The sequence below is a fragment of the Nelumbo lutea genome, chromosome 8 (assembly GCF_056320005.1).
Source record: "Nelumbo lutea isolate HS-2025 chromosome 8, American lotus-T2T, whole genome shotgun sequence".
Taxonomy (NCBI): domain Eukaryota; kingdom Viridiplantae; phylum Streptophyta; class Magnoliopsida; order Proteales; family Nelumbonaceae; genus Nelumbo; species Nelumbo lutea.
In genome coordinates this window covers 34,804,251-34,831,781 of record NC_142691.1, presented here as the reverse complement: position 1 = coordinate 34,831,781, position 27,531 = coordinate 34,804,251, and the positions used below count along the sequence as shown (strand labels likewise).

Genomic DNA, 27,531 nt, shown 5'->3' with positions numbered 1-27,531 from the left:
GCAATAGAACTCTTTGAGCAAATGTCAAATCTGAAAGTGATTTTCGATAAGAGTTGCTTAGTGGGAATTAACTTGGAGGAAAGGGAGTTGGCAGAAAGTGCAAGCATTTTAGGGTCTGTGGTGTCTCAATGGCCTTTGAAATATTTGGGTTACCTTTGGGAGACAATCCAAAGAGGAGTATATTTTGGGACCCTATTGTAGAAAGGTTTGCTAAAAGACTTGCCTCGTGGAAGAAAAGTTACCTTTCCTTGGGAGGCAGGATTACTTTGATTAGGTCCATCCTAACTAACCCGTCTGTGTATTATATGTATGCCTTTAAGATGCCAGAGGGGGTGGGAAAGAAACTGGAAAAGATGATGCCGAATTTCTTATGGGATTCAGATGGGGAGAAAAGGGATCATAGAGTTAGATGGGAGGTAGTTAGTTGAAGCAAAGAGTAGGGGGATCTAAGGTTAGGAAATTTGCAAAAGAGAAATGTGGCATTATTAGGCAAATGGCTTTAGAGACTACCTGATAAGCAGGGCAAATTATGGGCAAAGATAATTGTAAGCATTCATGGGATTGCAATGGATGGTTGGGATACTCTAGTACTAATTAAGGCCATAAGAGCTTCTCCTTGAAAGGCCATCCATGCCGTTCTACCTTCTTTCTTGCTATGTATCAGGTATGATCCATGCTTTGATAATTTGATAAGATTTTGGGAACATGTCTAGGTTGGGGATCTTGCTTTGAAAGATCAATATCAATTCCCTTCTTTGTTTGCCCTCTCAAGATACAAAGATGAGACTATTTAATCTTTCCTTGTTTCGTCTAGTTCAATAATTGGCTTTGATTGGAATTTGAGCTTAGAAGGGATCTAAGGGATTCGGAATTAAATAGTGTCTTGGCTTTGCTTCATATCCTTGAAGGGGTTCTCTTGGATCCATCCAAACCTTCTCTTGTGCTTCCTTCTTCAAGGTCTTAACTCAACCCTCTAATAGCTTGGAGCAATCTTTCCTATGAAGGGGGTTTGGAGTAAACCTATCTCTCCTAGAATTGGAGGTCTCCCTGTTGCGATGTGTTCCCGGAAAGAATAAATACTTGCGATTTGCTCCAAAGAAAAAGACCCAATTGGTGCTTATCCCCAGTCCCCACATTGGTGTGTTCCCTATAAGGCTAATGGAGAATCTTGCTAGCACTTGTCAATCTCCTACCCTCTTGTAAATTCCATATGGGAATAGTTTGCTCCTTGTTTGGGTGTAGGTAGAACTCCTCACCAAATGTGCAAAGCTTGTTTGCCTCGACATTTTTAAGTTGGCCAAAGAAGAGGGAAAAATTATTTAACTAAAACCACTCTGTACAGCAAAAAGAACCTGCAGCATTGCTTGGTATAATGAATATACCTTTCTGGTAAAGCTTAGCCAGTAAATCCTGCACTCCTGGATCTTCAAAGATAACACTAACAGTTTGGCGCACAGCTTCCTGCCATCAACAAGCAAACTAGTGGTTAGAAAAGTTCTCAGACACAAAGTAGGCAGTGCCTTTAGATTTCAGATCACAAAATTTGATTAGAAATGCATGTTAAATGCAATATCAAAATCAAGTTCAACTTACACACATGAGGACATAAATTTGAACTTCAAGATTCAGAACACCATGGGGACAAACAACACCCCTCATCTAAATATTTGTTACTTTCAATCTAATGGAAGCTATTTGAGAAACAACTTTCAATTGTTAATAGGAAGAATCATTTGGAAAAAGTAATAAAATAAAATAAAACTATAGAATGACCCTCCAAACTAAGTACGGGGCCAGTATTCTGATATTTTTTTTATTTCTGTATTCTTATAAATTTTGTTTGACACCCATTTTTTATGCTGTAAATTTAGGTTATTATTTCATTTGACTTTTTATGTAATAGATTTTTTATTTAATTTAAGAGATTAAATGAAGCTTTATTTCTAAATAATAACTCACTTCATGGATCCTACATCATTTGAAATGAGTTTTTCCTTTTTTCTTCTTTTTCTTTAGTGGATGTAACTACCATTTTTGTAGTCATTAGAGGCAGATCATTTACCACAGCTTCTTCACCATCTAGAGATTATCCTCATCAGTTCTGGTCTCCCCATCTCAAGGGGTAATGAAGCTGAATATTTATGCTTACTCAGAAATCAGGGCCCCTGAGGAGCAGATGGAATCTTCAGAACTCAGAGGGGGAGCTACTATAATTGATTCAGGCCCCATAGGACAAGGTGATTCTATTTGCGCATAGACACACTCCCTTCTAAAAGAGCTGCTTCCCCTACGATTATATAAGAGTTGAAGACTTGCAGATGGTGATTGGCTGAATGAGGGACAGGATAGAAGGAACTTAGCATCTTGAACAAGCAAATACAGATGTTAGATCTTTGTCATCCAGTGTGAATATCTCATTCCAGTGGATCATAAGATTTACTACTAAAACCATAAGATTCTTTAGCAAGGGATAGTGTTACTGAAGTGAGATGTATTGGGCATCCAATCTAGATAAAGATCTACTAGTAATGTAAGATTCTTTAGCAAGGAGAGAAGGAACTTGACATCTTGAACATGCAAATACAGATGTTAGATCTTTACCATCCAGTGTGAATATCTCATTCCAGTGAATCAGAAGATCAACTACTAAAATCATAACATTCTTTGGCAAGGGATAGTGATGGCGAACTGAGATGTATTGGGCATCCAATCTAGATAAAGATACAAAAACTTCTCCAGTCACCTGAGGACAATTCCACTCTTTTATTACTTCGTTTAGCAAAGGGCATTTGGGGACAAAATAACCTCCTCTCAACTTCAAAGCAAAGGCCAACAGTTTTTCTTATTTTAATCAAAATAACTTAGAGAACAAACATACAGTTGCCCAATTCTACATCAGTAAAAAGGCCATCAACCAATGGTGGTCCCATCTATCTGGATACAGACCTAATCTTTGACATTTTTTTTGCATGAAGTGGCTGCTCTCAGATTTAAACTGCTTTCTCAAACTTGAACTGTATTCTCCCAAAGGTTAGTTCACCTACTCCATATTATGCACCACATCACCACAAAGCATGATAATAGAAAATCTAAATGGAACTTCATGGTTCCCTTCTAAAAACACTGCATAAGTCAACTACACCCCTTACCCAGCCAAAACGAGCCACCCTGTGAAATCACACCATGTACCACCACCCTTCGCCAAAGAGCATCATTCTCCTATTAATGCCTGATGCCTTCATAAATGCTTCCCCAGCAAGCACTAGAGAAAAAGGATGCCTAATTCAAAAGAAGATGGAGAAGAGAACTCTTTGAAAGCTGAAACATTAGCACTTCTCCATGGTCTCAGACTCTCAGGCTGAGTAGAGAAGTTGGCTGGACTGATTTATCCATTGAAGGTGACTGCCAAGTTGTGATTGGATGGCTTGCATCAGAATATCAATGCCCTTGGAATCTAAGGCATTTGATAAGAGAAATCAAGCAACTGGTATCAACAATGAACAACTCGCGCAAATGGACTCCCCGATCTGCAAACAACCTAGCAAATCTTCTAGACAGGGAGAAAACAAAGTTTTAATGGACTGAGGTTTGCCTAATCTTGACAGGGACTTGTACCGAATCATCTTTAAATGCATACAATCCTCTTGTCAGCACCAAGCTGTTTGTACATGTCCTTTATCCTACATTATTCTCCGGGATGTATGGTTCTTTTACATATTAATAAAATTTCTTGTTACTTAAAAAAAAGAAAACTCTTCCCAAAAATAAAGCCTATTTCAATCTTTTCATACACATACTATACAAGACATCATAGGAGCAAATTAAGAACTTTCAAATTGTTAGAATGCTCGAGTCAGGGGTAAATTGGTCATTCTGGTTTATCTTCTTGAAAGTGAAAGGTCTATTGTATCTGAGTTTAAGTTGAGGGACAAAACTGTCTTTCTTGTAACTCTAAGTTTTATGAATAAAATTCAAGTGGGTCGGCTAGGAGAGTGATTTTTTCACATTCTATCTTCTAGTCTGGCCGAAGACTCTTCTTCTTCTTTCTCTTTTCTTTCTTCTTCTTTCTTCTCTACTTTGACCTAGAATCAACTAGGGTTTATTCACATGGTGTCAGAGCTGTAAGGTCGTATCCTTATTTCTTTCTTGTTGTTGTTCTCTTTCTGGGTTCGCCGCCAACTTTCACAGTCATCTTCTTCTTTTTCGACTGACCTGAGTGGAGGTTCGATAAGGGGCTGAAAAGGAGCTGTCGTTTTGTGGGCCTGGAGGTGGGAATGCCTCCAGTCGTTGCTGTGGTGGTCGTTGAAGTGGTATACGAAACCCTCTATTCAGTATCGAAGAGGGCTGAATGTGGACGGGTATGAAAACTATTGTTGTTTGTCCAAATAAGGGACTGTGAATGTTTTCTTATTGCTTCAAAAGTTGGTTGTGGTGATGCTCGGTGTGACTGATATGCATTTCAGTCGTGTTTCTCTGCATTTCTCTTCATATGTATGCTGAAAGAAGAGTTGTCAATTGCTGAAGTTCACAACAGCAGTAGATTGGTGGAGGTTGTGTTGTGGTGATTGGTGGTGGTGGTGGTGGTTGTGTCCTAGACCTTGTGTGTAATCAGTTCTGCAGTGTGCAGCCCAAGTGTTTGATGTGAAGACTGAGTGATTTCAGTCTTAGTGTGTTGATGGTGAATGGTTCTGCAGTGTGCAGCCCAGGTGTTTGATGTGAAGACTGAGTGATTTCAGCCTTAGTGTGTGGTGTGTAATGTGTATTTAAAGAAGCTGGGGTTGGTGGTGTTATAAGTGAGATAAGCCTTGTGAAAGAGTGTGAGGTTGTATTGTATATTTGAAAGTGAAATAATTGAGATGGCTTCTTCCGTAGATGGGAATGACAACAAAACCAGCATCATGCTTTCTTCAGATTATATAAGTGTTCAAATGACATCCATCAAGTTGAATGGTGAGAACTATGTACCATGGGCAAAATCTATGGAGGTGTTCTTGAAGGCCAAGAGGAAAGTAAAACATGTGAGGGAGGAGAAACCTTCCTCTAATTCCCCAGGGTTCAGTGATTGGGAACAAGATGATGCACAGATAATGACATGGCTTTGGAACAGCATGGAACCAAAGATTAGTGTGAACTTCATGTTCCTAGATACAGCCAAAGAGATCTGGGATCATGCTAAAAAGTTGTACTTTGGACAAGACAACACAACTGGGGTATATCAGTTATACCAAGAGTACTTCAATTTGAAGCAAGGAAGTCAAAGCTTAGAGGAGTATTATGCAAGTTTGAGGAACATCCGCAATGAGCTAAATGTGTATCACCCTCTAACATCAGATGTCCAGATCTAACAAAAGCAACATGAACAGCTTGATGTGACTAGGTTTCTTGTGAGCTTGAAGGATGAGTATGAGCCTGTCAGAGCACAGATATTGGGGGGATCAGCTCTCCCTTCACTTGAAGAAGTTTTTGCCCATCTTAAAAGGGCATCCATTGAGTCGGTGGAACATTCTTCCTTCTCAGATAGATCTGGTTTGGTAGTGACTAAAGGGAGTGGCCGTGGAAGTAGAAGTGGTGGTGGCAGCAGTGGTCCTCCAAGCAACCGTGGTGGACACATGTTTAACCGGGCTAGTGGCCGGACTGGAGGCTGAGAGTCAGGGGGAGGTCGTGGAAGAGGAAGGAGTAATGCTTAGATAAAATGTAACACAATTAATTTCTGCTATGATTTGCATGGTCCACCCAACACTTGGGCTAACCATGCAACATCTAAGAGTAGTAGTACAATTACTGAAAGCCAGCAAACTGCCTCAACCCCCTCCACACCCTCTTGTGCTTCCAGGCAAGAAATGGTGAGTGTACCATGGGCAGTATATGAGCAGTTCCTTCAAACATCTCAGTAGAACACAACTACACTTGCCCATTCAGGTATGACTTGCTTAGCTTCCAAAGCCTCACCCTGGATCATTGATTCCGGAGCCTCGGACCATATGTCTGGGACTCTTGATGTATTTTCTTCCCTTTCTCGCTCCTCCACATCTCAGTCAATTACTCTTGCTAATGGCTCTACATCTCCTATTTGTGGTGTTGGTGATGTTGATTTCTCCTCCTTGTCTTTAACATATGTTTTATATGTTCCTAAGTTCCCATTTAACCTTATGTTTGTTAGTAGATTAACCAAGTCTCTTAATTGTTCTGTAACCTTCTATCCTTCTTCTTGTGTGTTTCAGGATCTCAAGACGGGGAAGAAGATTGGTGGAGGGCATGAAGCAGGTGGTTTGTATTATCTTGATGGTGGTGGCCCCCCAGTGGCTTTTCAGTCATTTCTTACTACTCCTCTCCAATGGCACTGCAGACTTGGTCATCCCTCTCTCAAGGCTTTGAAGCTGATGGTTCTTTCCTTGAGTCATCTTTCATCATTAGATTGTGAGTCATGTCAGTCGGGAAAACATCATTGAGTCTCATTTAGTCCAAGAATTGATAGTCGTGTCTCAAGTCCTTTTGCTTTAGTTCATTCTGATGTATGGGGTCCAGTTAAAGTGGTGTCATACAATGGGTATAAGTATTTTTTAATCTTTGTTGATGACTTTTTAAGGATGACATGGATCTATCTTATGAAAGACCGTAGTGAATTGTTCTCTATTTTTCAAAATTTCATGCTGAAATACGCACTCAGTTTGATGACTTCGCTCCGATAATGCCAAAGAATACAACTCCTCACCATTTCAGCAATACCTAGAACATCATGAGATAATTCATCAAACTTCTTGTGCCTACACCCTGCAACAAAACGGTGTAGCTGAACGGAAAAATAGACATCTTCTTGAAACTGCTCGGTCCTTGATGATCAATATGAATGTCCCAAAGAATTTTTGGAGTGATGTTGTTCTTACATCCTGTTTTCTAATAAATCGGATGCCCATGTCAATCCTTGGAAGTCAATCACCTTTCTCCATGTTGTTTCCCACTTTGTCTCCATTTCCTCTCGCCCCAAGAGTCTTTGGTTGTGTTTGTTTTGTTCAACACTTGGAGCCTGGAGTAGACAAGCTAGATGCTCAAGCTACGAAATGTATTTTTCTTGGCTACTCGAGGACTCAGAAAGGGTATAAGTGTTATAACCCAAAATTTCATAAATCGTTTGTGTGCTCTGATGTCACCTTCTTTGAATCAGTTCCATTTTTCTCAGATGCCGAGGTCTCTTCTTCTCCCTCTGTGGTTCCTCTTCCTGTACCGATTATGGACCCTCTCCCCGTAGCTCCCATTCCTACTACAGATTCACATCATATGCCTGTTACTACAGAGAGGCCGCCAATTACTCAAGTGTATACCCGCAGAAGTGCTTCAGTCCCTCCTCCACTTCAGCGCCTGTCGACAGATCCTGCTACTGATCCTTCTCCCTCAGATATTGATCTTCCTAATGCTTTGCGGAAAGGTAAACGTACTTGTACTTCTCATCCCATTTCAGACTATGTTTCCACTACTCACCTTTTTGCTTCTCATTGCAAGTTTTTATCATAACTCTCATCGGTTCCCATTCCCAAGACTGTACAGGAAGCCCTTACCTCCCCAGGGTGGCGGCAAGCCATGGAAGAAGAACTCTCTGCTCTACAACATAATCACACGTGGGAACTCACCACCCTTCCTCCTGGTAAGCACACTGTTGGGTGTAAATGGGTCTATACAGTGAAGCATCTTCCTAATGGCAGTGTGGAACGATTGAAGGCACGGTTAGTGGCCAAGGGCTATTCTCAGTTATATGGTGTGGACTATATGGAGACATTCTCTCCTGTGGCTAAAATTGGTTCAGTTCGAGTGTTGATCTCATTAGCTGCTATGTATGATTGGCCTCTCGTGCAACTTGACATAAAAAATGCCTTCCTACATGGTGATCTTGTTGAATAGGTGTATATGGAGCAACCACCAGGGTTTGCTGCTCAGGGGGAGGTTGGCAAGGTGTGCAAGCTCAAAAAGGCAATCTATGGACTGAAACAATCTCCACGTGCATGGTTTGGCAAGTTCAGTGAAGTGGTGAAGGCCTTTGGGATGAAACAGTGTCAGGTTGATCATTATGTGTTCAGCTATAACTCAAAGGATGGGACAATCTTGCTAGTCGTGTATGTGGATGATATTGTCATAACTGGAAGTGACAACAATGGCATTGACAGGCTGAAAAAATTCTTACAGGACCACTTCAATACGAAAGATCTGGGGAAGCTAAAGTATTTCCTAGGAATTGAGGTTGCGAGGTCAAAACAAGGGATCTACCTATGTCAGAGAAAATATGTTCTTGATCTACTTGAAGAAACCGGGTTGTTAGGTGCTAAACCAGCAGAGACTCCTATGGAACTCAATGCCAAGTTAAGTGTGGATGTAGGTGAAAAGTTTGATGATCCTGGAAGATACAGAAGGTTGGTGGGAAAGTTGAACTATCTGACCATTACCCGACCAGATATATCATTTGCTGTGAGTGTGGTGAGTCAGTTTATGCAACATCCCCGGGTTCCTCATTGGGAAGCTGTTCTGAGAATTGTTAGGTACCTAAAGGGTGCTCCAGGTCGTGGTTTGTTATACCAAAAGGGGGGAACTCTTGAGATAGTAGGGTACACAGATGCTGACTGGGCTGGCTCTATATCAGATAGGAGGTCAAACACAAGGTATTGTACCTTCCTGGGTGGCAATCTTGTAACTTGGAAGAGCAAGAAGCAAACAGTGGTGGCAAGAAGTAGTGCAGAAGCAGAGTACAGGGCTATGGCCCATACCACATGTGAACTAGTATGGCTGAAGAACTTACTACAGGAGATGGGGTTCTCAATTGACAAACCCATGAAACTATACTGTGATAACCAAGCTGCTGTTCACATCTCATCCAATCCCGTCTTCCATGAAAGAACTAAACATATTGAGGTGGATTGTCACTTTGTGAGAGAGAAAGTGATAAGTGGGGTAATAACTACATCTCATGTGAGCGAGGGAAATCAGTGGGCAGATCTCTTCACAAAGGGATTGTCTCGGGGAAGAATAGATTACATTTGTAACAAGCTGGGACTATATGATATATACTCTCCAACTTGAGGGGGAGTGTTAGAATGCTCAAGTCAGGGGTATTTTGGTCATTCTGGTTTATCTTCTTGAAAGTGAAAGGTCTATTGTATCTGAGTTTAAGTTGTGTCCCATCTTAATATGAGGGACAAAACTGTCTTTCTTGTAACTCTAAGTTTTATGAATAAAATTCAAGTGGGTCGGCTAGGAGAGTGATTTTTTCACATTCTCTCTTCTAGTCTGGCCGAAGACTCTTCTTCTTTCTTCTTCTCTACTTTGACCTAGAATCAACTAGGGTTTATTCACACAAATGAATAATGAAAACTAGTAGCAAAAAAAGAACAATGGATAAACCATCTACCTTCTATGCATTAAAAGCAACAGTAAACCAACTAGAAACAGAAACATAGAAGACAACTGGAATGAAAAACTTCTAAATTCACAGGAAAAAAGTAAAATATAGGGATCAAGAACCAAACTGATAAAAGAATAAGAATGAAATTAACAGTTGGAGCATTATTTTGACGAAAGAGAAAAAAAGGTTCAAAATTTTGCCATGAAATAGAAAACAAGGTTCAAAATAGAAAGCATTATTTTGATGCACACAAAGACAGCATATAATTAAAAAAATCCAGTAGTAGTAAAACTAAAATGAAGGAAACTTAAACAAACCTTTGCAACCTCAAGGAAACCTTTGCAAGTGTCCTCAAAATTAACCTGCAAAAGAAGCAAGGAAAACAAAAATCTAAAAATTAAGGATACATGCATGTCTTTATTATAAGAACTCAAATCCCCTATTCATCTCAAAGACAAAAGAAATAAGCCAGATTCTAGAACTGTTTAACTTCATTACTTGGGAATAAGGATCTAACACATTACAATTAGATCTGGGGGATAAGTTTTTACCCTTTTTATAAGTTATTCTCTTTACCGATAAATGTACATGTGCATTCATGTGGCAATTTCAGATAACAACAACAATAATTTTAGTATTTTTATCAGAACCCATGTAACAAAGACAAGTTCTTAAAACATGTTTGTAATGGTAGATTTGTTGCTTTTTGACCTAAAGACCTTGCATTAAGTCTTCTTAGTTTATATCAATGTTTTCAACTAAAATTTGACTCATCCAGTTAGACTAATTGGCGTATCATCCAAACAAACTTCTGAGTCTATCTCAACCCAAATCACTTTATTGCAAAAAACCATTTGGCTTGGTCAACAACTAGATGACCTAACTAATTGAACTGTTAACCTATTTGCTAATCATCATTTTTTTTTGTATTTTTAAACATTTCCATAATTAATAATAATTCACATTTTCACACATTTTTGCTTAATATGATGAACTATTATGGAAATTATATATCTCCATAATATATAATTTCAACAATAACAAGTACAAATCTTCTACAAAATTCATGAAAATTTCTATATTGTCTTTTTTCAAATTTTTATTCAATTTAGAGATGTGCATAAATTGCAAAAGTTTTTGTATTTTTATATTTTCTATGTTTTTATTTTTACTATTTAACTATGAAATCATGGGTTGACCCATTTGACCTAGATGGTTGAACTCTTGACCCATTTCCCCATCCAGGCCAGTGGGTCAACCTATGCACAAGTTTCTATATTTTTTAATTTTCTATGTTTTATTTTTACTATTTAACTATGAAATCATGGGTTGACCCATTTGACCTAGATGGTTGAACTGTTGACCCACTGCCTGGATGGGGAAATGGTTTCATTTCATAGTAAAGTTTAAATATTGCATTCATTTCCATCATTTATAAAATATATTTCTTATTTGTCATACTTAATTTTTGTTTAATATGATAAATAGAAGAATAAAACCTTATATTAAAAGGAGGACTTTATAAAACAGTTGTAAGGCTGACTATGTTGTGTGTAGCAGTGTTGGGCAGTCAAGAAACATGTGAAAGAAAAAACAAGTGTGGCAGAAATGCATATGCTAAGATGGATGAGTAGAAAAAATAGAAAGAAAAAGGTTAGAAATGAAATCATTCTAAGGAACCTAGGAGTAGCTCCCACATCCAATAGGTGATAAAATGAGAGGAAGTAGACTAAGATGGTCTGGTCACCTGCATAGAAGACCTTTGACAACACACATAAGAAGAGGTGATTTGTTGCAAGTTGAAAGGGCTAGAAGGGGTAAGGGTAGACGAGGACATGGGTCAAAGTAGTAAGAAAAGATTTAAGTGCTAACAATTTAATAATGGATGTGAATGGAAAAGGTGTGGGATCTTGTAGACTAGGCATTTTTAATTGAAATTTTGAGAAATTGTGGTTTTGGGGAGATATGGTGCAAGTGGATTAGAGATTATTATAGACCTGTCATTACCAATGATTGTTAATGGAGTTGTGAAGAATTCTTTTGGGGCCATTAGAAGCTTGAGACAAGAGATCCACGATTCTCCTTTCTTTTCACTCTTGTAGCAGATGTACACCTAGCAATCGGGTCAGGTCAGGTTGGATCAGATCAAAGCATTTCCGAGTCATTTTAGGTCAGGTCAGCTTTCGGGTTTGGTCAACAAAGGCTAGACCCTAACCCTAAATATTCAGGTTAGGGTTGACCCATGGGTCAAACAGGTCAATGTTGCAACCACTTGGGCCAATTGGTCTTCAACCAAACCAACAGTTTTTACCAAAAATATGAGTTTAACTGTCTGGTTCAAACAATTTAAATGGTTCGACTGTTTGGATCAACAGTGATTTAAAAACTGGTTTGAACATAGGTGACTTAGTGATGATCAGGCCACCTTCTACCTCGGGTCACTACATAGGGGATCCTAACCTAATGTATTAAGCAGACTCATCTGAAGAGTGGAAAGAATGCATTTGGATAGAGGGTAGAGAGTATGAAGGGATAGAGCTGTAGTGACACATTTGCAATTTACAGATGATATGATTCTGGTTTTAAAGCTTGTGGTAAAGTTAAATGGGACTAAAAGCATGATAGAAAGTTTAAACATAGGGGGAAATGAATTAGAGTCTTGGGCAGCAGCCTTGGGGTGCATATGTAGTGAGTGGCCAGTGAACTACTTAGGGCTCCCCTTGGGTGCAAACCCTAAATTTGTTAGCTTCTACAACTCAATAGATGAGAAAGTGGAAAAGATATTAAAAGAAACTATATCTGTTAGGGATAGGTTAACTTTGATAGTCCACCTTGGATAATCTGCCTCTATACTCTCTCTCTCTATGTTCAAGATGCTTCAAGCGGTTGTGAAAAGAATAAAGAAATTGATGAGAAACTTCCTTTGAGAACCAAGAGAGGGGAAGAAGAACAATTTGGTTAGGTGGGAGATAGTGGCTAGAAGAAAATAGGATGAAGGCCTGGGAATAGGGAACATTAGCATGAAGAAGTGAGCTCTCCATGGGAAATGGTTGTGGAGGTTTTCATTTGAGATTGATAAGTTGTGGCATAAGGTTGTGACTAGTATTCATGGGCTCTCACATAATGGATGTCAGATGATGGCTTATGGCATAGAGCTACCCTTGCTTCTTGGGAAGATTTGGGATTGGGGAGTCTCCTTTGAAAGGTTTGTTTCCCTCTGTCTTTACTATCTCTAGCCTAAAAGGTAAACCCATATATGACTTTGTCATCCCTTCTTCCTTACCGCTTGGACTTGACTAGAGTTTGGGCTTCAAGAGAAATCAAAGAAAATCTGAAATCCACTCTGTTTCTTGCCTTCTGAAATTGTTAGATGGAGTGGTTCTTGAAAATTCTAAGGGGGACAAATGTCTTTGGGCTCCAAATCCTGAAGGAAGTTTTCCTTGTGCATCATTCTTCAATTCATTGGTCTTGACTAATTCCCCTATTGGGTCCTTTCCTATTAAGTAAGTTTGTGAGCCCCTATTCCACCTAAAGTCGGAACCTTTTTTTGGGAAGTCTTCCATGGAAGCATCAATACTTGTCACATATTGCAAAAAATGAGACCCGATCAGCCCCTTCCCCCTAAGTGGTGTATATGTGCAAATTGAATGGTGAGACTTCCTACCACCTACTTATATCATGTCCTTTGGCATGTTGTATTTGGAATTGGTTTACTGCTCTTTTTGGATGTAAGTGGACTCCTACTACTACCTTGGGTGGATTTTTTTATGCTTCCTTGATGAGGTGCACAAAGAAAAGGGGACAGTAAATGTGGAAGATAACAAGGGCTGCAGTGATATGGACTCTATGGGAGGAAAGGAATGCAAGAATTTTTGAAGAAAAAGAAAGGAGTATAGAAGTGCTGATAGAAAACATTACTATAAGTATAGCACATTGGAATTGTTTTCAGATTTCACACTTGATGACATACTCAACAATTGGGGGGCGGTTGCAACTTGTAGACAGCACCAGGTAGAAGTTGGTGGAAGTTAAATTTTGATGGGAGCAGTGTGGGCAACCCAGGTCATCTGGTGTTGGGGGAGTAAATAGGGATGAGAATGGTAGTATTCTTGCAATGCATTTAAGTCCAATAGGTGAAGGGGATTCAGTAAGGACAGAGATGAAGGTAACAACCATTGGGGTGCAAAAGGACAAGGAGATGGGAGAACAAAGATTGATTGTAGAAGGCAATTCTAAAGTGGTTACTGGTTGGCTATTAGATGGGATGGAGACAGCTTGTTGTTTCAAAAATGAAATTAAGCGGTTTAAATGGTTTTCAAAGGATATGCAGATTGAGGTTCATTGGGTGCAAAGATCAGAAAACAGCTTGGCTGATGGTTTGGCAAAGCAGGAAATTAATAGGCAACAGTTCTTTTGGGAAATGCTGTAAAATGTTGTAAAATGCAAAGGATGAGTGGGATAGCAGAGGCTATATTTGACTTCTCTTTGATAGTTATCACAACCACTTGTATCTCTGTCTAATTAATGAATGAATCTCTTTTATTGTTGCCGATCAAAAAAATTACTTATGGATACAGCATTAGAAAGATGGAATGACAAAACATGATTCATGTAGCCAACCCCAAATAGTTGGGATAAGACTTGGATGATGATGATGATTTATCATACTTTTGTTTAATATGATGAATATATAATTTTAGGGGATGGGAATAGGGTTGGATTCTCAACTGATGCTTGGTCTGATGACAGATCCTCGAAGGATAGTTTTCCTTAGCTGTTCAACGTTTCTCAGAACATAAATTGGTTAATGATGGAGAACCATTAAATCTTCAAAGGCAGAACTGTTTGGAAGGCACTTGAATGACTGGGAACCTTTGGTGGTCTTCTCCAGAAGTTGGAGTTTTTTTTCAGATAAATCTTCCAACAATCAGATTGCAAGGTTGAATTCTGGTCATTTTAGTGCTCCACAGATTTGGTATTCAATAGCTCCTTCCAAGGTGTCATTTCTTGTTTGACTTATCAATCTGGTCAATCGGTATGCTGTTACTTTATTAGTACTAAAGTAAATTAGTACTTCAAAAAGAACAAAGCATGGAGTCTATTCAAACATAGCCTTAATCTTCTTCAAAAACATATATAATATTAAAGGTCTGCCAAAATTTTATTTTCAGCAAACCTTCTGTATTTTCTGTATCTATTTTAAATTTTTACTATTTAATTATGGCATCATGCATAGATCCATTTGACCTGGATGATTAAACTGCTTACCTGCCATGTAGATGGAAAAACAGTGTCGTTTCCAGGTCAGTTTAAAAAATATAGGTTTAATATTATTGAAATTATTGGGTACAGATTTGAGTAGTGGAATTTAATGGTGAGAAACCAAAATACCTTAGATTTTGGATTTAATGAGAGAGATGGGAGTTAATATCAGTGACAAAGTAGTGCAAATTATCTTTTCTACCATTGCAAGAGACTGTTTCAGCCCCCCACAAGACTGCCCCCCACAATGTCCCATAGCACATCCCCGCCATGTATTAGGATCATCTCCCGATGATGGCATCATCATTATTGGTATTATAATTGGGAGATATTCCCAATATACGGTGGGGATGTGATGTGGGATGTTGTGGGGGGCAGTCTTGTGAGTGGCTGATTTGAACTCCCATTGCAATAGATAATGACCAAATTCAAAAATATGGTCTTTTAGTCAAGATAAAAGTCCAGAAACACAAGGTCCATTCCAACTTTTTGTATTAGTATAGATATATATTTTTTTACTAAATGGAATACTTTTAAGCTTGGAGATTTTTTATTAATAAATAGTGAACTTATTAATGATAAAAAAAGTGGAATACAAGGATGAAAAGAGCCTAACAGGACCCCATAAGAATGGAACCCAACCCAACCCAAACAAGCAACAAAACAATAGCTAGTCCAAAAACCCCAAATGTATCTTGTAGAGAGACTGGGCTGAATGGGTCTTAGTTTTATTTAGTTGTTTTCCCTCTTTATTTTTGCTGTAGTGGGCTGGCTCTATGGGCCTTAGACCTTTTTATTTCTTAAGTTCTTTGGGTTAGCCACCTAACTAGGGGCACCCATGTAATTTTTTCTTTAATTTCATTTCAGCATATATATATATATATATATATATATATATGTATATTGATTAAGGAGAGGGACGATTCACGATATTGTTGAATTGATTTTCTACTTCGTATCAGAGCAGGTTTCCACTTCTGCTTTTCTTCCCTTGGTTCCATACACAGTGTGTATGGACAAGTAAGCTGCTGATCGATTGAAATTTGATGTTGCCCAGTCGGAGGAGATGTTTAGAGAAGATTTATCACTTAGATTGAGGCCGAAGGCAGGTTCTTGAAGATTTTTCCCAAAAACCCTACCTGACTGGAGAAAGCATACTAAAGGGTTTAAAGTTATTTTGAAGCTGGCGCTTGGTGGTTAAAAGGGAGTTTGCTGACCTATTTGGAGGATCGACTCTAGCTGTAGAAGATTAGGTTGGTGTCGGGTGCTGTGAAACCTTAGTTTTTTGCTGCAAAGAAGCTCAGGTTGGTGTTTTTTTATTGGTATCTTAATTTTTTTTTTTGTTTGACTCCATTTGATCAATGGGGCCAATGTTTTAAAACGTGAAGGCATCATGCGAGGCATTCCACAACCTAGTTTCTGGGCCAATGTGTTTTTTTTCTTTTTTTTTTGTCTTTTTATATGAGGTGTGCATGACGCACAAAAAAGCATATAAGGTGTATGCCTCTTGCACCTAAGGCATACGCATCAGAGGTGTTAACGCCTCTGGCCTATGCCACAGAGTGTTTTGGGGGCACCTCACCTAGAGGTACACCTCAAGGTGTATGCCTCCTACAAACTTCTGATGTGACCAAGGGTCTACAAAGAATCTTTGTGGGACACTGACTACTGTGAAGTTAGATGGGACAAACTATTTGGCATGGTCTCAATTAATAAAAGTTCATGTTTGTAGTAGAGAACAATGGGGGTATATCACTGGGTGTAAGGCAAAACCCAAGGTGGATGATCCTACCTATGAGAAGTGGATGCAGGAAAATTACACTGTTGTAGGCTTGTAGGTGAATTCTATGCAACCTCATATCAGCCAAAACTACTTGTGGATGGAGACTACTAAGAAGGTATGAGATATTGTTAAAGAGACCTATTCATATAAGCTAAATGTTGCTAGGGCCTATAAATAGAAGAACGATGTAAATAATTTGAGACAGGGGGAGAAGCCCTTCGCTTTCTATTTCTCAATATTGAAGTCAATGTGGCAGGAAATTGATTTGATGGAGATAGTTCAATGTAGATGCATAAAAGATGTTGAAACCCATATGAAATTGGTAGAGAGGATCTGGGTGTTTGTGTTCGTAAATGGGCTCAATCTTGAGTATGATATAATCAGATAGAATGTGTTAACTAAGGATGAGGTGACCCTTTCCCAACCTTATGCTATGGTCAGTAGTGAGGAAAGCGGGAGACAGGAACAGATTGTGAAGGTCCTAGTAGAACACTTATGCTAATGTTGGGACGAAGCTGAAGACGATTATGAGAGAAAGGAGGTTGTGTGTGAATACTGCAAAAGTCGAAGAACACAAAAGACACTTGTTGGAAATTGCATCTAGAGATCCTACCTCCCAGATTCAAGAATAATAATAATGACAGAAAGTGTGGGAATGGGAAAGGAGGCAAGGCTAATTTTGTCACCTTCTTTGATGGTGAGAAGGGGCAATGTAATGAGAAGTTTGTAGGGGAACAGCTTGTAGCCATCAAAGCAAAATATGATAAGTATGGTTGCATCATCAGTCATATTCAATCTACTTCTTCAGCTTCTACTCCACCCAATAACAACTTCAGCTTTGCCTGTGCTCACTTAGGTATTCGTACTCCTACAAATCATGTTTTAGCACAGGTAATTGTAGGATCCCTTGGATAATAGATTCTAGTGATTCTGACCATATGACTAGTGTTTCCACTTTATTCTCTATTTACCAAATTTTATATGGTTGTGACAGAATATACCTTGTTGATGGCTCTCTTTCCCCCATCTTAGGCAAGGGAGACATCGAACCACAAACTCCCTTACTTTGATAGTTTGACCTATGTTTTTCATGTACCATAGTTGTCAAGGCGACAAGGCACCCTTGGAGTCTCGCCAAGCAGTTTTCTATAGCGTGTTATAACAAACTTTTGTATTCTTAATTTTTTGAGGTTATAATTATAAAATAGACATTTTTAACTAAAATATTCATTTTGTGTGTTTATATACTAATTTCTTTTTGTTATTTTCTTATTTGTTAGGGTTTAATCAACACAAACATTGCTAAATTCTGTATTGAACTCTCAAAGACTTCAAAACTGAACCAATAAGTAAGAAACAACATAAATTCTTGTCCAGTCAACACATTTTCTTCTTTTTCTTTACTAATTTTGTATTTTTATATACTAATTTCTTCTTCTTCTTCTTCTTCTTCTTCTTCTTCCACCTTTTCTTTTCTTCTTTAGCTATAACAGAAATAGGGGTTCAGCCCCTATATTTTTCAAATTTTCTTTTCTTTGTACTTTTTATTAAGGAAATATGATTATGGAACCTAGAGAACTACCCTAGGATACATGTTTTTACTTAAAAAAATCCATCGCCTAGCCTTGCCTTGGCGCCTTGAAAACTATGTCATGTACCTAAACTTAATAACCTTCTTTCAATTAGTAATTTGACTAAATCTCTGAATTGCATGTAACATTTTTCCCTTTTTACTGTGTTTTTCAAGACAAGAAATCTCAGAAGGTGATTGGGAGTGGCTATGAGGCGAATGGGATATCTCTGTTAGACATGCCTGAGCAAAGCTGAGTACAACCTTAGAAATCAGCTTTGGATCTACAGTATCAGAGTCAGCAAATTGTGTCATGTTATGTCACCATCATTTGGGTCATCTTTCCTTTTCTTCATTAAAGCTTTTGTTTCCTACAACATTTGAAGGAGTCAATTTGTCGAGTCTACATTGTGAGTCCTGTTAGTTTTCAAAACATTGTAGAAAACTCTTATAATATAAGTAATATAAGATCCACTTTTCCTTTTAACATTGTTCACTCTGATGTGTGGGGGCCTTACCATTGATGCATTCACGTACTGAAGTACCTAGAGTTACATTTTGCTTTAAATCATTTTATCATGAAGCTTTGAATCTTAAGGTTTATAAAGCAACTTCAAAACGTATTCTTTTGTCTATAACCTTAGTTTCTTAGCGTTGTTTAATGACTTGGGTCAAGATAATAATTTAAAAAGGTGTGCTTGTGCTTCTTTTATCATTTCATAAAATATCAATCTATATTTTGCATATTTTAAAATGTTTCCACCATCTCTATAACTTTTACAATATTTCCAACATGGTTCTTATATTAGGATGACTGACATCTCCACTAACATTGACATTTTAAACCTTGACCTTTACTAGCTCAAGTTGACTCTTGTGCTAGTTCTTCTTCAACTCCTTTGGCTCCTATTGGCTCTTTTGGATCCCCCATTCCTGCTTCTCCTGCACCTCCTCATAGTCTTCCTATGTTCACTACATCCCCTCTTCTTTAGAGGTGGTACCAACGACAAAGGCTAAGGCATGGACAGCTTGTTCCCCCATCTCTAGGTGAGTCTCTAGCACCTACAAACATTAAAGAGAGGACAACTCCTATAAAACCAACACCAACACCTTCACTCCAAGACCTTGACCTACCCATTGTTGTAAGAAAAGGTAAATGGATATGCACTACACACTGCATTTCGAAACACCTCTCTTACAATTTGTTATCCCCTTCCTACTATTCCTTTTCAGTGTTTTAAAAGGCGTGGGAGGCAAACACCTAGAGGCACACCTCTAAGCAAGGTGCTCCCAAAATGCCCTAAGGCATATGCTAGAGACGCTAACACCTTTGAGGCATACGCCTCGGGTGCAAGAGGCGTACGCCTCATGCGCTTTTTTCATGAGGTGTGCTAGAGGCATACGCCTCATGTGCTTTTTGCATGAGGTGTGATAGAGGCATACACCTCATACGCCTCATGCACATCTTACATAAAAAGATAGAAAAGAAAAAGAAAAAAAGGAAAGGAAAGGAAAGGAAAAGAAAAGAAAGGGAAGGGAAGAAAAAGAAAGAGAAGAAAAAAAGAGAAAAGGGACTTAAGCAAGCTCCCAGTGCTTGGTTTGATAGATTCAGACTGCACTTATTCAATTTGGTTATACTCAAACATAATTAGGCCATACTCTTGGATGACATTGCTGTCACAAGTATTGATGCACAAGAAATTCATGATCTAAAATGTCCCCTTAACTCTGAATTTGAGATTAAAGATTTGGACGAGTTGAGGCATTTCTTAAGCATTGAGGTTGCTAGATCTAAAGAGGGGTTTTTCATCTTGTAGAGAAAGTATGTGTTGTATCTTCTCACTGAAACCGAGAAACTTGGTGCCAAGCCTACTTCCACTCCTATTGATGTAAATCATAAGCTCTCAACTAATAATAGAAAACTCTTGACCAACAGGGGAGTGTTTCAGAGATTATTGGGGAAGTTTTTATACTTGTGTACGGAAAATGTAGACATTTCCTATGTTGTGAGTGATTAGTCGGTTTATGCATGCTCCTAGAGACACACATATGGCTGCTGCAGAAAGGGTATTGTGTTAAGCATGGTAATATGAAGTTAGAGGTATATGTTATGCTGACCAGATAGGTAGTATAGAGGACAGATGATCCACATCTGGTTATTGTTCCATTGTGTTGGAAATGTTGTCTCCTAGAGTAAGAAGTAGTCTGTTGTTTTTCGATCTGCTGAGGCAGAGTATAGGCCTATGGCCCATGGGGTGTCGGAGTTGTTCTGACTCAGATCTATCTTAGAAGAGATGGGACTTCATTATGATAGGCCATTGATGTTGTATTGTGATAATCAGGTAATCATCAACATTGCTTATAACTCGGTTCAGCATGACAACCAAATACATTGAGGTAGACAAACATTTAATACGAGAGAAACTGGCCTCAGGGGAAGTGTGTCTCCCTTTCATCTCTTTAGAGGAACAACTAGAAGCTATCTTGACCAAGGGAGTACCTAAGGTGAAGCTCCAACACTATGTAAGCAAGATGGGCATGATTGACATCTATGCTCAGTTTTAGAGGGAGTGTAGAGAGATTGGGCCGAATAGGCCTTAGTTTTATTTAGTTATTTTCCCTCTTTATTTCTACTGTAATGGGTTGGCTCTATGGGCCTTAAACTTTTTTATTTCTTATGGTCTTTGGGTAAGCCGCCTAAGTAGGGGCACCCATGTAATTTTCCTATTTATTTTATTTCAAGCAAATATAATGATTAAGGGAATGAGAGAGGGAAGATTCAGCTCTCTTCTCCTCCTTTTTATTTCCATTTCCTTCTTCCTTCTCCTGAACAGCCTTTTCTTATTTTTTCCTTGTTATACATCAAGATATTGTTGGGCTGATCCATCCACCCAGCCAATCTTGGGATCCTGAAATAGGGGTGGCAATTTCTGACCCAAGCTATCTTACCAATCCACCCACCCATTTAGTTGGCAGGTCAGAATGGGCTGTATAAGCAATTGGTAGATTTAAGTCGGTTGGCTTAGGTTGGGTCATCGGTACCTGTTTGGGTCAACCACATCGCTCTCTCTCCACCACCTTTTCTCCCTCTTCACATTTTCTCTCTCCTCTATCCAACTCTCTCTTCTTTCATTCACTCCCTCTTCATATTCTCTTTACTCTTCCCTCCCCTCTCTCCTCCCATTCTCTTTTTCTCCTGTCTCCTCACAAACACTCTCTACACTACTAGTAATAAACATTGTTCTATATACAGAAACTTTGTGGGGAACAAAAATTCCCTAGTCACTAATAGCAAATACTTCTAGATGGAAACGAAGCATTGTTCATGTTAAAAAAAAACAAAAGTGATTAAATAGGACGGCAAAGAGAAGGAAAAAGAATGCAGTTATTGAGATTTTTCTGTTTGTAGTGCAAGTTTTTGGTTGTTGGTGCGGAGGAGTGCATAGTGTCTACATTTCTTTAGTCTCTACCACCTACACCCTTGTTAAACTAAATTTTGATGGGTGTAATTTGGAGTTTGGACAATCTAGAAGCTTCAAGCATTGAGGAGTTTTTAGGGACCATAAAGGGGAAATCTTGGTGATATATTGCAGACCTATTGGCCAAGGGTATTGAACCAAGGCTGAATTATATGCACAACTCCTGCCCAATCTGCATCAGTATATACTTCCACTTTTAAGTGACTGTGTTTCTGGAACAACAAACCAGCTCCAGGAAACTTCTTGAGATATCTCAAGATCCTCTCTGCAGCCTCAAAGTGAGTTGTCCTCGGGCTGTACATGAATTGACTAAGGACACCCACTGCATAGGCAATATCAGGCCTGGTCATAGACAAATACACAAGTCTCCCCACAAGTCTCTGAACATCTTTACATCTTTCAAAAACTCTCCCTGACTGTCTCCCAGATGGTGATTAAGTTCAATAGGTGAATCAGATGGTTTTACCCCCAACTTGCCCGTATCTTCTAGTAGATCTAGTACATACTTCCGTTGGGAAATAAAGATGCCCTTGTGAGAGCGGGCAACTTCAATTCCAAGAAAGTATCGTAAGGGGCCTAGATCCTTCACCTCAAATTTAGTGACTAAGAATTTTTTTAGTCTCTGGATTTCAGCCTCCCAATCTCCTGTGATCACTATGTCATCCACATACACAATAAGAGCTGCAATTTTACCTTCACCTCTTTTCACAAATAGGGTATGACTTGACTGGCATTGTTTGAATCCCATCTGTTGGACTGCTAAATGGAACTTACTAAACCAAGCCCGAGGTGATTATTTCAACCCATATAGGGATTTTTTTAACCTACACACCTTTTGTTCACTACCTTTGGCACAGAACCCTGGGGGTTGGGTCATGTACACTTCCTCTTCCAAGTCACCATTCAAGAAGGCATTCTTGATGTCCAATTGGTCAAGATCCCAATCAAGATTTGCTGCCAAGGAAAGGAGAATCCGGATAGAGTTCATCATCGCTACTGGAGCAAAAGTCTCTGTATAGTCCACTCCATATACCTGTGTGAAGCCTCTTGCTACCAGTCTAGCCTTGTACCTTTCAACAGTTCCATCAGCTTTGTGTTTCACTGTGAACACCCACTTGCACCCCACTGGTTCCTTCCCTTCAGGAAGATCTACCAACTCCCAAGTACCATTTTTGTGTAAGGCATCAATTTCTTCCTGCATTGCATCTGTCCATTCAGGTTTTGACAAAGCTTCTGCCACGGTCTTAGGAACGGGGACACTATCCATAAAAGAGAGAAAGGCACGATACAAAAGTGAAACATGCTCATAGGACACAAAATTAGATATAGGATGATTAGTGGTACAAGATCTAACACCCTTTCTCTTAGCAATAGGAATATTAAGATCATTGGTACAAGGGAATCAACATTTAAAGGAGCAATGGGAGCAAGTGTACCTGGTTGATGAGACGGATCTGCCTTGGGTGAATCCGATGATGTTGGTTGCATAGTGTCCGGCTCCACGGCTCTTGAACTCTACTGGCTCTTATGGCAATGATGAAAAACCCAGAACGGAGGAGGATCGGGTAAAGGAGGTAGTTGAATCTGAATCGTGGCCTGTTTCTCCTCAACCCTACTCTCCCCCTGAGGAGAAACCGAGAAGAACAGTTGACTCTCAAAGAATGAGACATCAATGGAAACATAGTACTTGTGGGCAATGAGATCATAGCAACGATACCCCTTTTGAGATGAAGGGTAACCAAGAAAAACACAAGGAATAGCCCGAGGTTCAAGTTTACAACGAGTAGGTGACAGGTTGTGGACAAAACGACACCGAAAAACACGCATCGGAATGATGAACAGCCGGGTTGTAGGGAACACGAGCTGATGTGGGGCCTTATACTCTAGTAGCCGAGAGGGCATGCAATTGATGATATATGTCGCACACAATATTGCATCCATCCAGAACTGTCTTGGCACATTCATATGAATCAGCAAACCACGAGCAGCTTCGAGAAGGTGACGGTTTTTTCGTTCAGCCACACCATTTTGTTGGGGTGTCCTGGCACAAGAGCTTCGCTAAAGTGACCCACTCGAAGCAAAGAACTTTGTGAGATCATTATGGAAATATTCCTTTGCATTGTCCGACTGGAAGATATGAATTTCCGTTTGGAACTGAGTGAACACCATGCGTTGAAAACCTTTCACAATTTATGGCACTTCATCTCGAGATTGCATAGGGTAAACCCAAGTGTATCGAGAATAATCATCAATCAAAGTAACAAAATACTTATAGCCAGCCGCAGTAGGTAGAGTAACAGGACCCCAAACATCAGAATAAACAATATGAAATGGAAACTCAGATCTTTTATTTCGTAAAGGTAAAGAACTTCTACAATGCTTACTCAACTGACAAGTTTGACACTGTAACTTGTTAGACAGTTTTGTATGCCCTTAGCTTCAATCTGATTTGATGTACTTTTGTTATTTAGTGGAAATAAATAAAGTGCATGTTTGATTCATGTTGTTTGGTTTAATTCTGTGTAAAACCCTAAAACTGGACATTTATAGAGACTCATGTTAGTTTTAAATGTTCACAGCAGTTGGATAAGTCTGGGGAGATTTATCCTGCCAAGGCTGATACTGGTGTGCCACCAAGTGTTGGGATGGCCTGTCTCAGCCATTAGGGTAAGACCCGAGGCACATGCAGTATGGGATTACTTGAATCCTTGAACCGGACCAGATTTCCAGTATTGCCTTGGACCTTGGAGATAGATGGGCAAAACTGGAAAATTACACCTGACCCCTAGACTCGGTTATGACATTTCACTAGGTGTTGGATCATTGAGTTTTTCAGGAATTCGGCTGGGCCTTGTTTTAGAGGTTGGGCCGAACCCATGTGGCTGGTGTGTAAATCAATGCTTGGGTCCCACGCCATACAAAGAAACCCAACTGGGCAGCAGATTGGAAAGTAATTAGACACTGAACACTTAATGGGCCAAAAGCCCATTTCGAGGTGGGCTGATATGATCACCCATCCATGGGGCGAATTTGAGATTAAAGTTAGTAAAAGGATTGGGCCTTTAGCCTTATCCACTCTTAGAGACCAAATTCAAATTAGATTTGAATCTGGTAACCTCATGATAAGATCAGGAGTAAGCTAACTCTATCTGCAGAAAGGATTAAGATTATCCCCTATCCAAATACTGATTTGGATTGGGATAACTCCTAAAAAGGAGGTTTCTTAATCAAGAAGAAAGGAGGAGATTTCGAACCACCTTGAAGAGGTATAGGATATCTCCTGCGAATTCAGATCAGATCTGATTCATACTCTCCAGAAAAACAGAAAAAACAGTTCAGCCTTTTTCGTTTTGGAGATCTCCTCCTGCCGCTGCCATCTGCCATTGCAAGATTAGATCTTTGCAGAAAAGAAAGTCAAGAAATCTGTTCTTGACATCAGTCTTGCAAGAAAGACTGAAAAAAGATTCAGTGTTTAGTACTTCCAGAGGATTCTTGTGAAGGATCCAGTGTGTAGGACGCACCCTGCTGGTTCTGTTCCATTCACAGTTGTGTCATCTTCAGCAGGAACGGATCTTGGAGCATTCTTTGGGCGTGAACACCAACTTTGGGAGATACTGCTTCTCCGGATCAGGTATATTCCTCCCATTTATCTTTTGGTACAGATCTGGTTTGATTATGGTTCAAGTAGGATCCTTGAATATTGTATTCTAAATTTAGGGAATATGATTCCCAGTTGAGAGAAGGTAGGAAATTTTTGAAATTCGCCCACCCATTCCGCAACCTTTATGGCGTCCATTAGATGGATCCTACCATTCTTTCAGTGGTATCAGAGCCACAGGTTCGAATCTTGAACCAAAAGAAAATCAGATATGACCCTGCGTAGATGGATAGAAGGTGTTCTTTCAGGATTTGCGCAGATTGTTTTCTTTTTTTTTTTTTTCAAGAAACTGTTTCTTGTTAAGGGCGATTGATCTGAAATTAATTTTATTAAATCCAAAATTTATTTAGAATTGTTCTTTATTTATTTTGATTTAATGGACTGTTCGAACCTGGAGATCACAGTGCAGATTTGGCGCAGATAGTCTGCGCACCCTTTTTCTTTCTATTTATTTATATTCGGTTTGTAAATAATTTTTTTTATTTTAGACTGAATGTATAGGATTTGATCAAGAATGTAATTAATAGAAATAGGATTTCTGTTATTTTTTCTTGATTAAAGAAGAAGGAAGAAGAAGGCGGCGCTGGAGATTTGCAGTTGGAGAAATCGCATACTGCGATTTGCAGTTTGTGAAACTGCAACCCTTGTGATTAACCTCTGTTTTGCAGGTGGTGCGAACAGTCCATAGCTTGATTTGTGATTGTTTGAAATCAAAATTATTAATTTCAGATCTTTCATGAATTAATTCTTGAATTGAAAATCAGTTTTGGATCCTCTCGGACTAGATTGGACCAAAACTGTTTGGACCGAATCTGGGGTTCGATAGGGATTGTTTTTCAGTCTGTATTTCTCACACTTACTGTTCCAAATCTGATGTTCAATTACAAGGATTAATTCGGCCCACCTGTAAAGCCCAGTTTTAAAGGGTTAAAACTGCAAAAGGCCCATTACTGTGAGAAAAGCTGTATGGGGCAAACTGCTATCTGCGATTCAGCCCATACACCTAGTAGTCATTAATTGTTAATGACTTAGTTTTTAAATGGGCTATTCAATGGGCTTTACAGCAGTTAATTGATTGGATCAATTCCTCCTTTACATGTGATGTTTGGATGTTTGATGTGCTGCGACCATGGGCCATAAGTACTTGGCCCATGAAGACTCGTTAGTGGCTCTTGCGCACACCATGGCTAAATGCACATCATTGTCATAGTGTCCTTCAAGGTCATTGGATGACCCCTCTTTGCTTGGTGGGCCCCACAACCCTGAAAAGGGATGCGTACGGAACCCCTAGCCGATTAAGGCCCACCAGAAATCTGACTTTATGAAAGTCAGTGGGAGCTACTCTGGTTTGACCTAAATTAAAACTAGGGCGTTTTTGTTCCCTCTAGCAAATATGAATGCATGTGATAGGGAGACCCATATGATGGACTCTCTAAAGGCCTTCCGTCATTAGCACAATGATGGGTCCTTCAGTAATGAGGAAACGCACCATAAAATTGGGCTATCCATTTGCGGTTGGATCTATTAGAGTGTTTCATAAGATGATAGGGGCGTCATAGACCGATGTGGGAGGGGCTTCACCAGAAAATGGGAACTCTCTCACGGTACCTTGGCGTAACCTGAATATGATGGGTAAGCACTCACTGGACAGAAAGGTTTACTTGAAAACGGCTCTAAACCTTGTCTGACAGAGGCCAAAGGGAAACTCATTTGATGAGTGGATATGATCCGTCACAGAAAGGTGGTGAGGTTATGCAGCTGAAACAGTTGGCTTCACGCACCCCATGTGATTTCCCACATTTCCAGAGACATTTCGTCGTCTCCGTCACTGAGAAAGGAGGGAAATCTCAGAGATGAACAAATGGGAATGGAACATAGATTAAAAGCCATATCTATGTAGGTAACATGAATAAAACTAAGGTTGTGGACTAATGATTTTGCTATTTTATCAGAAAATGGCAAACGGTCAATTTGCAAAGCTTCTAGACGATAACAAGCTTAAGGACCCAAACTATGCCGACTGGTACAGAAATCTTATGCTGGTCCTAACTTCCGAAAAGTTAGACAAGGTGGTGAAAAATCCTGCACCGGAACATCCGGGTGATAGGGCTTCTGAGGCCCGTAGGAGGGACTACCAAGAGTGGGAGGATAAGAACTCCCTAGCCCGCTGCTTTGTCGTTGCCTCATTAGACAACTCAATACAGAGGCAGTTCGATCAGATCGAACTAGCCAACGACATATTGGACAGTCTAAGAACAATGTATGAAGAGCAGAACCGTTCTACTCGACAGAAGGTCCTGAAATTGTTCATGACCGCGCAGATGACCAAAGGGCAGAAAGTTCATGACCATTGTCTTCGGATGATGGGTTACATTAACGAACTTGAAGCTCTTG

At 39.5% G+C, this 27,531-nt stretch overlaps 1 protein-coding gene across 1 annotated transcript in view; it reads right to left on the bottom strand.

Annotated features, from left to right (window-relative positions):
- The window catches only part of SEC6, a 122,697-nt gene that overhangs the window by 9,032 nt on the left and 86,134 nt on the right, over positions 1–27,531 (bottom strand). Inside the window, exons 19-20 of the mRNA XM_088958254.1 lie at positions 9,703–9,747; positions 1,383–1,461 (exon numbers count right to left, since the gene is read on the bottom strand). Coding sequence (XP_088814380.1) covers positions 1,383–1,461; positions 9,703–9,747 — 124 coding nt within the window. The remainder of the gene's footprint in view (positions 1–1,382; positions 1,462–9,702; positions 9,748–27,531) is intronic.